Genomic DNA, 10,017 nt, shown 5'->3' with positions numbered 1-10,017 from the left:
TGGTGAAAGAGACGGGCAAGTTGGCATTCTCTTAGGATCTGGTATGAACTTAAGTGTCTGTGCAGAATACCAGGCTTATCTCCTGTAGCTTTTGAGTCTGTATGCACAACCAGTTAACCTGGCAGCCCCTTTGAGCCTTTGGAATGATTTAGGACTTAATAATTTAATATTCAATTCATGTACAACCTCTTTCGTGGACAAGATATTTATGCTTCTATCAGGAAGAATTCCTTACTACGCTCCCCTTATGATCCTTCATGCAACAGCAAGATGTAAGTATCTGGAAAACGATTATGGAATTTAACCTCTAAACTGTTAGCGCTTTCATCTTTTAGCTTTTACTGACACTTCGGCTTTCAGGTACTCCAAGGAACTATCACATGAGCTAGGAACTACTTCTGCGGACGCTATTGTAAAAGAATTTCTGGAAGCACAACCGTAAAGTTTATTGTGTTTTTCTCTCTGCTTCTCTAGTTTTTGTTTAGTTAGCTTGTTTTTGTTTGTTTGTTTGTTTTTGTTTTTTATAGATGGTGTCTCAGGTAGTCCTGGCTGGCCTCTAACTGATTCTTGTAGCCCTAGTTGGTCTTAAGTTCTGGTCCCTTCTTTATCACCTGCCTAAGTATTGAAATTTCAGGTGTGAATTGTCACATCCTATCATTATTTCTCTGTATTTTTACTGCCTTCTCAGTAAGTAATAATGATAAATTCCTTTTTTAAATAAAAGTCTTCCCTTTCCTTGAGAAATAGGACATGGAGAGGACTTAGAACTAAGAATATTAACTTAGGGTTGGGGTTTAGCTCTGTGGAGTCTCTGGGTGCAGCAAAATAGTTCCTGCTCCCCATATCTGGTTCTGGTTCTCAGGATGTCCAAGGAGGGGGGAAAGACTGCTGAACAATGAGACTATTCAGAAGAAATAACTTGTTCAAACAATAATTTTCTCAGCAGTGTATCCTGCGCGCTTTGATTGCCGCCCACCTCCCCAGGAACTAAGGCAGAAGACAGAAGTTCTGGCACTCAGTACAACTGTCTTGATGGCGTAAATATTTTTTAAGTTTGCTTTGAGTAGGTCTCATCAGAGGAGTTGCTGGAGAGAATTCTGTCATCTGAGTGCTGACCAGCAGATGGCATTGTTGTACCTCCCTGTGCCCTTAGACCGCATCCCAGGCAAACCAAAGTGGAAACACGCTGCATTGCATTCCTGAGACCGGTCCCTTTGTACAGATAATCTCCTCTTGATCTAGGGAAGCAGAAGTTGACTCCTGAAGCATGATGAATTGGCAGCAAGGAGACCAACCAGTGCTATTGTTTTCCTGGTGGCCAACAATACAACGTAACAACAGGTGTCACTGTCATCTCTTCTTTGTCATCCCTCCCAGCACATGTTCCTAAAAAAGGATGTTGTGACTCTCACGCCTTGAGCCCTCTCCATTGCATTCCTCTTTCCTTTTGTCTCTCCCTAAACAGCTTCTGATTGCCTTGGATTAAGAGCATTTTATGGCTGAGAATGACCTGCTGCACAAGTATGAGGAACTGGATCAAGTTCCCCAACACCCACATAAAAGCCAGGTGTGGCTCTGTGCATCTCAGGAACAGGGGGATCCAGGACTTGCTGAGCAGCTAGCTAGCTCATCAAGGAGCTCTGGGTTCGGTGAGAGACCCCTTCTCAAAACACGAGGGGGAGAGCTACTGAGGTAGACCTAATGCCTACCTCTGCCTCTACACTCTCAGGCAAACATTCTCTGTGTGTCTCTCTCTCTCAAACACACACACATGCAAAGGGTTCTTAGACATTGTTGTACAAAAATGTAAATATATACTTTGCTACAACTTAAAATATAATAGTAGCTAAACTCTGGGAAGAAAAAAAAAACAGGATTAGATTGAACTTGCCATATCATTGCCCTTTCTTTGTTCAAGCAGTCCCCTAAAATTCTACACACTCAGGAAGGCTTCTAAGATAGCCAAAACTATCAGTGTAGACATGCAGTTATTGGTCCACTCACCCCATTTCCCCTATGTAGCTACATATTTTTTAACATCAAGATCAGAAGCTGAGCTGTCAGCCTTTCCGTATTAGACAAAACACCATCTCCACAAAGACGAACATACCATGATCTTCATTCTCTACTTTAATCTTAGCACCTTCATGGTTCACTCTTCCCAGTTCCTATGAACACCCTACTTCCTTTCTTCTACTCTTTGAAACAAAGGTGAGCAAGTTTTCAGTAATGGGGCCAAATAGAATTTCTGGCTTTACAGGTCATATGGACTGGACTCTGCAGCAATTATTTTATTGAACAGAGGAAACCACTAGACAATATATAAATGAAAGAGCATAAGTTTGTTCTAATAAAATTTTACTTAGAAAACCAGGCTGTGGCAGGCCTTAACCCACAGATGGTACTTTGAGAAAAGATGCCTTTCTTCCAGCTTCTGTCTCAACAAATTTCCCCCTCTTTTTTATTTTGTTTTGTTTGTTTGTTGTTTTGTTTTGTGTAGCCCTAGCTGTCCTGCATGGAACTCGCTAAGTAGACTAGGCTGGCCTCAATCTCCCAGCACTAGGGAGGCAAAGGCAGGTAGATCTCTGTGAGTTCAAGGCCAGCCCTGGTCTACAAATTAAGGTGCAAGACAGCCAGGGCTACGCAGAAAAAGCCTGTCTCAAAAACCCAAAATCTTGTAGATTTCAATATAAATACAAGGAAGCTTTTTGCTTTTTTTCAAACAAATATAGTGGAAAGAAGTGTGAGTGAGTGGTGTATGTGGGGGGGGGTGCGCTTGTCTGTAAAACTGATCCTAAACTGGGTGTGGTGATGCTCACCTGTAATCCCAGCACTCTGGAGACAGAGGCAGGCAGTTCTCTGTGAGTTCAAGGCCAGCCTGTCCTACAAATTGAGTCCTGGCCACACAGAGAAACCTTGCCTCCCTTGAAAAACAAAAACAAACACACAAACAAAAACAAAAAACCCACACACACAAAAAAACTGTTTCTAAGCTGACATTGGGCTAGTTGTTTGTGAAAGCATCTGTCCTCCTGCCTATGTATTTAGGACCATATCCATCTGCCCATCTGCACCTAAAAGCGAGGCTAAGCAAATCAAAGCAGGCCTTCAAGTACTTGCTCAGTTCTGGAGAGAACCTATTATTGTTTGTCTCGTTTTCCGACAATGGAGAGAGAGCAGTTCGTCCTGGACAGGCCTTTAGAATCTGTGGCTGTATTTATCAACAGTGGAGAGATAGCAGCTTGTCATAGACAGATGTTTAGAAACTGTGGCTGTGTTTAGTGCCTGTTGCCTGGTTTGCATCACTAATCTCTGGAGGTGCCTACTCTAGCACTCACTGTGCCTGAGCCTTTGAAGGCAGAGAAGAACCAAAGAGCAGAGCAGATGCCTTATGGCAAAGACCAAATGTGAGGGTCTAAAAGCATTTTTGAATGATCCACTCTATCCTTTAAGGTGCTTTCCAAAGCCAAATGCAACTTTGAACAACACCGGCTTCTATTTTTCTTCCTCACCTAGACGCGGAGAAATGCCTGTGTAATGGACATACCCTTTCTTGCTGTTAAGGTCTCAATGGGGTAGGTAAATGTAGTTTGAGGGGGTTAATCCCCGACACCCCAAATTAAAAAATAAAAAATAATGAATAAACAATCCTAAAACAATCCTTTTCTTAAAAACAAATGTCCTATATAGTCTCATTTCTCTTTGCAGCAAACATCAAGGTTGAAGGTGAAGGAAAGTGGGTGCTAACATGTGCTAGGAAGTGGGTAAAAGTGATTAATTTCAATTCCAAGAGGAAAAAGCCCTTAAAAATATGTAATTTTTTTTACATATTTTTTTTACAGGGACATAGAGTAATATGTGAGGATGCTTTCTTTGCCTGCTTCCCCGTTTCTCTTCTAGTTAACTCTTGATTCTTCACTGTTTTCCTATTATCAGGGTTTCCTGTAGTATCTCTATGGTATAAGGGCAGATGCCCACCTTGACCAGGATAAATAAACCCGTATAGGGACAGGGTCAATGTGACCTCCATTTTCTATTGTGAAACCTAAGCTGGCTTTGTTGGGTAAATGAGGGATGAGAAGCACCCTATTAATATACACATGCACATGCCAACCCTTGTGCACAAAAGCTAAGAATGTGGCATGGGGGGGGTTGGATACCTGATAGCATGCATCTAGACGTGGAGGGTTCTAGAAACATCATTAGATTACTGGGAAGAAGATTGATTATTACAGAAATGAGACTTCCATGTTTCTCTCTGTCTCTGTCTCTCTATCTCTCTTCTCTTTTTCTGTCTCCATCTCCCTCTCTCTTCAATGCTTGGCATATAATCCAGGGATGATTCATGCATGTTGGGAAAGCTTACTCCCACTGAACTATGCTCTCAGATTTAACATGCCTTTGAGTGAGAAAGTATATTCCAAAAGAAGAGCATGCCTATATATTGTTAAATGCAAAAGCATTATGTTGGCATATGTACCCATAGTATGAGCCGACAAGCAAGCCATCTTCCTGATACTCACATCAGCTGCCTTCTTCTCTGCTAGCTCCAGCTTCTCCTGGGCATCCTTTAAAGCTTCAGAATACTTGTCTAGCTCATCCTCGGTTCCTTTCAGCTTCTTCTGCATGGTTGCTAATTCATCTTCTAGCTGTAGGAGCCCGAAGAGTAACACACAAACACATAAACACAACCACATGTACTTGCATTCTAAAGACCTCTGAGCCTGGCCTTCATCTTAGCATCTCCCAAGAGAGACACACTTTTCTCCAGTCATGTTTCAGGCATTAGGCTGTGGCTTGACCGCAGACCCTATAATTTCTGGTCCTAACATGACAAAGTCATCTGGAATTTTCATCCAAGACTATTGGATGGTAAAGAAGATGTCAGTGATGCTACAGAAAAGAGAAAAAAAAAAGGAGCATGCTCTTCTTACCTTTTGCTCTAGAAGTGAAACAGTCTTCAAAAACATGGTCTAGTTCTACTTAAGCCTAGCAGGCACACTGTGGCACAGAGGAGGTCGCTGGCTTTCTCAGGGGTATACGGTCAGTCTATAGTAGATCCCCTAGAGCAGCGGTTCTCAACCTTCCTAGTGCTGAGACCCTTTAATACAGTTCCTCATATGGTAGGATCCCCAGCCAAAAAATTATTTTCATTGTTACTTCATAACCATAATTGTTATAAATTATAACATAAATATCTGTGTTTAAATATCATTCAATCCTGTGAATGAACATAAATATCATTCAATCCTGTAAAAGGATTGAATGACCCAAAGGGACCTCAACCCACAGGTTGAGAGGTTGAAGGTTGAGAACTGCTGCCCTACATGTTTTCTGCCCCTTTGTAGAGACTAAGGAGTTCCTCCCACCCAAAAAAAGAAAATGGTTTCTCTCTAGACAGGGTATCTCTGTATCTCTGGCTGCCCTGAAACTTAATATGTAGACCAGGCTGGCCTCTGCCTTCTGAGTGTTGGAATTAAAGGTGTGTGCCACCTCTGCCTGGCCCATCGCTGTCTTGTAACCTGCAAGTGAGGAAGACCAATGCCAGTGCCTACCTGTTTGCTCCTTTCTTCTGCCTGCTTCTGCTCAGCTTCAGCTTGCTCAGCCCGGTCCAGCACATTCTCCTTGTCTAACTTCAGCATCTGCATCTTTTTCTTGATGGCCTCCATCATGAGATGTGACTATTGGTGAGCTTACCCCTGGATACTAGAGAACTGGAGGCCAGGGCCAGAAAGGAAGGGCTGCCACCCAAGTCACTCAAAGTTCCCCAGGTTTGAACCTTTATCTGTGCTCACAGCTCCACCTCTTATTCCTAACATGGTCTTTCTAGCTCCCTCCCACCCCTTTCATTGTTCTCATGGGGGAACACAGGGTCAGACATGTTGATGGACTGACATCACCAGCAAGAAAAAAAAATCAAGGAACAGCTGAGGCTGATTTTAGACAATGGAAAGTGGGGGGGAGGGGGAGAAGGGGTGTTCTTCCTGACCTTGAAATTTTCCACTCGTTCTTGGCAGCATTGTGGGTCTTTCAAAAGTGGAGGGACAGAGGACGGGAGAACACTGAAATAGAGAGGGGTGCTTTGGCAAGTCTAGCCACCAGAGGCTCCTAGTTGTCTTCAGCTCTTATTTTCCCCTGGACCGTATTGGATATGGACCAAACTCTACTAGTTTCATCTTTTGATCCCTGGTATCTAAGGAGCATGGGCAACAGTGGAGAGGGGAGGCCATTCATGGTCCTTGACAATTCCTCCAGATTGACAGTTGGAATTACTGTGCTATTTTGGGATTTTCTAATTAGCAAAGAGACATCAGTCTGTAAGAGCCATAGGATAGAGTGGGCTTGGGATCTGAAAGGCCTAGGTCTTCAAGTGGGATAAGAAATAAGGGGGGTGGGTCACAGCACAAGATCATGTTTTCCCACAGTGATCTTAAAATATCAAAGTCAGTTGCTTTCTACTCCTCTTCAGCTGCTCCCTTTATAAACCCCTGCCCAGCCTACTGTCCACCATGCCATTATAATCATCACCACCAGCTCTGTTTTCCCCAGTGTAGTGCCAGCCATGTTCATAATTCCACTTGGAATCTTGCTATTGACAGGTGGCAATTGATCCCATGCACAGTTGCCATATACCCAACTATGCCAAAGGAGTGGACTCTGTTCAAGGTGACCGGAGCTAGCAGGGAAAATAGAAATGGTTCTAATTAGTTCATAATGTCAAGGATAGTTAGTGTCAAGGCTAAACCACAGCAATGTGGGAACTGAGTCAAGCGTCAGGGTGGGAGCAGGGCAGAGCCGTCTCACCCGTGAGAGCCTCCATGTTAAGAGCAGACTGCTACTAATAGACTGGGGAGGTGGACAGTCAGCTAACTGTTGGTAGAAAGCAAAGAAACCAAGCACCCCTGATCCAGAGACCAGTCAAGGAAAGGGGACTAAGGAACTAAAGAAAACCAAGGGAAGGAAATGGGTTAGTAGGAGCATAGAGAGGAGAAAAATCCAAGAACAAAAGAAGAAAAGGAAAAGCTATAAATCCTCTCTACTATAAGGGGCAAGACATATAAAAAATTGATCCCCAAATTTCAGCTTTCTCCCACTTGAGCCTTCCAGGTTATCATGGCCCCCATATACTTTCTTTCAGGAGAGTTGTGGAGAGAAATTTAGTTTAGGAAATATTGCAGACAAGCTCAGTGGTAGAGCACTACCACTGGTGCCTAGCATCTGTGATTGGGCTCAGTCACCAACATTTTAAGAACAAACAAACAAACAAACAAAGGAACAACAGACACTGGATATGACGGAGAATGTCTTTAAGTGCTCAGGAGGCAGAGGCAAAGGGATTCCTGTGAATTCAAGGCTAGTCTAGTCTACATAGTGAGTTCCTGGACCACCCAGGCTACATAGAGAGACCCTGTCTCAAAAACAAACACACAAACAAACAAAGACAGGCAAGAGTCTCAGAGTCCCAGAGTCTGAAAGATCAGAGGAGTTGATGCCAAATCTCCTCGCTGCTGTGAGAATGTTTGACATTTAGTTGGTTTCTAATTTAACAACCCAATATCAAACATATCACACAGAAGCAGGCAGGCAAGCTTTGGTAGTAATCTGCCTCTCTCCCCACTGTGAAGAAAGGTCAGAGGAGAGAAACCAGAGCCTAACCATGTACAGATGGAAACCCATCTTTTTCAAGGGCACTGACCCTTGGTCTTCCACTCCCCAAATATGGTCTTGCTTATCTGCCCTTCATGCCATCCCTGCCATAACCCCTCTTCTACTGTATCTGGTGTCTGCTGGATCATGTTTGCCTAAAGCAAGAACACTGGGCAGGGCTTCTTACCATTCCCCAAAGCTCTCATAAGAAGCTTCTTCTCCCTGTTGTGTGATGGTACTGGCTTCCAGAGGATCACCAGTGTCAGCAGCTCCTCAACAGCTTTGCCACCTTTCCTTCAGTGCCATCCCAGCTGTCCAGGGCTTTCCGGGGCTGGGAAGTAGGGTTAGGGGTTTGTCTCTTTTCTGCTGTCCCTTTCCAACCAAACTTCTAACCTTTCCAGATTTCTCTCATGAGACTGCTCAGTCTTCTTTGTGGACCCCAACATCATGGCTGCTAGTGCTATCAATAGGGGTCATGGGAAACTCCCAAAATGCTGCTGCTGCTTTTCACCATCTCCTGCCTTGTCTCCTCCTCCCCCGTCCGTCCTTTAGGCACCTCCTTCAAGTTACCTGGGTGTCCAGACAAGCAGGCTCCCAGCGTCTCCTGCCTGGCTGAATGGAAACTAAGGCTTTTAAATCAAGAACAAGAGGGAGCTGCCAGGAGGCAGCCCGCAACCCTCAGGACTCCCCTTCCCTTCTGCAGCTTTCTGTCACCAGAACTCCAGGGCTGGCTTCTCCAAGGCTCTTTCTTCACAAGGATTCAGCCTGGGTCTCTTGGGGTTTTTTCTCTTGGAGAGATTTGGGTCTGTTGAATGTCATTTGGGAGGCAGATATGTCACTCGTTGCGGCAGAAAGGAGCCTGAGTTATAGCTGCATGGAGGGTGGGGGTGATATGGAAGTGTAGGGTGGGCGGGTGGACACTATCAGTCCCCAGGCATATTCTGTGTGTCCTTGCTCCCAAATCCTGGCATCTCCCTCCCTCACACGCCAACTCCACAGTGACTTTGATCTAGATCAATAGCTTGTCCCTACAAGCAGCCAATTCCTATTGTGTGTGGCACTTGCCTTCCAGGGACTAATAAATGGACCTCAGCCCCAAGACAGGCACTTGTGGTATTGTCTTTTCTCTTTTGTAGTTCCTAAAGTCTCTCTGTCTATATAAAATATTCACATCCTTGTCCTCCATTTACCCCTACCTTCCCTTTTCAAGTTCTAATTTTTTTCTGAGCACCTTGGCCACGATGGGAAAACAGAAAAGGAAGAAGAGAGGCTGGAAAGAGACTAGCAAGAATGGAAGACTTGCTGGATGAGGTAGCTCACACTTTTAATTACAGCACTCGGGAGGCAGAGGCAGGAGGATCTCTGTGAGTTTGAGGCCAGCCTGGTCTGCATAGTGAGTTCAGGCAATCAGGGCTACACAGAGAAAAGCTGAATAAAAGGAACAAAAAACAAACATTAGTGTTCAGGGTACTATAGGAACAGAGGTGGTGCGGGAGGCGCAGCTCTCTAGGAAGACTTAGGATGGCACAATTAAAAAGAAGCATCACAGCTGGGCACAGTGGCACATGCCTATAATCCTAGCACTATGGAGGCAGAGTCAGGTGGATCTTTGTAAGTTTGAGGCCAGCCTGGTCTACAAAGTGAGTTCAGGACAGCCAAGGCTACACAGAGAAACCCTGTCTCGAAAAACAAACAAAAAAGAAGCATCACACTTGGTGAAAGCACATTAGCTCTCCTTTTTTTCTGTTTTCCTTTTTTAATGTTTTATTATACTTATATATGTGGGGTGTGTGTGTGTGTGTGTGTGTTGTGTGTGTGTGTGTTGTGTGTGTGTGTGTGTGTGTGGCTTAAAGGCCTGTACCACCACTGCCTGGCTACACTTTTATATGTTGTGTGTGTGGTGGTGTCATGGTGCCCATGCAAAGGTTAGAGGATAACTTCCAGGAATCTGTTCTATCCTGTATGTGGGTTCTTTAGATAAACTCAGGTCATCAGGCCAGGCAGCAAGTAACTTTACACACTGAGCCATCTCGCTGAACTTTGGAAGTGGTTTTTTTTTTTTTTTTTTCAGCTTTTACAAATAGGTCGAAGCCTTTCCGAGGTACAAGACCAGGGTATAACATGAGCTCCAGCAGCAGCAGCAGGGGCTGGAGGCGTACAATTGAGTGATGTGATGAGAGCACACAGAATTGACAGGGAAGGTCAGGGAAGATGGGTGCTATAGTGAGCCAACCTGCCAATAATGGAGCCAGCTCCAGCTCGGCACCAACAAGCCCTGAGGCAATAGGCCAGGCCAAGGTCAGAGATCCAGGCAGAGGGGACGCAGCAGTCAATGAGTCCAAATGAACAGAGGAGCGAAATCGTAGAGGT

At 44.5% G+C, this 10,017-nt stretch overlaps 1 protein-coding gene across 1 annotated transcript; it reads right to left on the bottom strand.

The window, feature by feature from the left end:
• Nucleotides 1-1,100: 1,100 nt before the first annotated feature.
• LOC110554244 (tropomyosin alpha-3 chain-like) lies at nucleotides 1,101-5,784 on the bottom strand. Its single transcript, XM_021646784.2, has 3 exons — nucleotides 5,556-5,784; nucleotides 4,524-4,649; nucleotides 1,101-1,238 (listed from the first exon to the last, which is right to left on the bottom strand). The coding sequence occupies exons 1-3, from the start codon at nucleotides 5,670-5,672 to the stop codon at nucleotides 1,101-1,103; spliced, it is 381 nt and encodes a 126-aa protein (XP_021502459.2). The 5' UTR covers nucleotides 5,673-5,784.
• Nucleotides 5,785-10,017: the final 4,233 nt, after the last annotated feature.

The sequence above is a fragment of the Meriones unguiculatus genome, chromosome 1, assembly GCF_030254825.1.
Source record: "Meriones unguiculatus strain TT.TT164.6M chromosome 1, Bangor_MerUng_6.1, whole genome shotgun sequence".
Taxonomy (NCBI): domain Eukaryota; kingdom Metazoa; phylum Chordata; class Mammalia; order Rodentia; family Muridae; genus Meriones; species Meriones unguiculatus.
The sequence above is the reverse complement of the archived record's forward strand: the minus strand, read 5'-3'. Positions and strand labels throughout refer to the sequence as shown.

Bases quoted from the DNA above. Each gene is read 5' to 3' on its own strand.
- LOC110554244 (XM_021646784.2), bottom strand. From the start codon at position 5,672: ATGATGGAGGCCATCAAGAAAAAGATGCAGATGCTGAAGTTAGACAAG. The intron at 4,650-5,555 runs GTAGGCACTGGC...GGGCTCCTACAG, and splicing joins CAGAAGAAAGGAGCAAACAG to CTAGAAGATGAATTAGCAAC. The intron at 1,239-4,523 runs GTGAGTATCAGG...CTGCTTCCCTAG, and splicing joins CAGAGAAGAAGGCAGCTGAT to ATCAAGAGGAGATTATCTGT.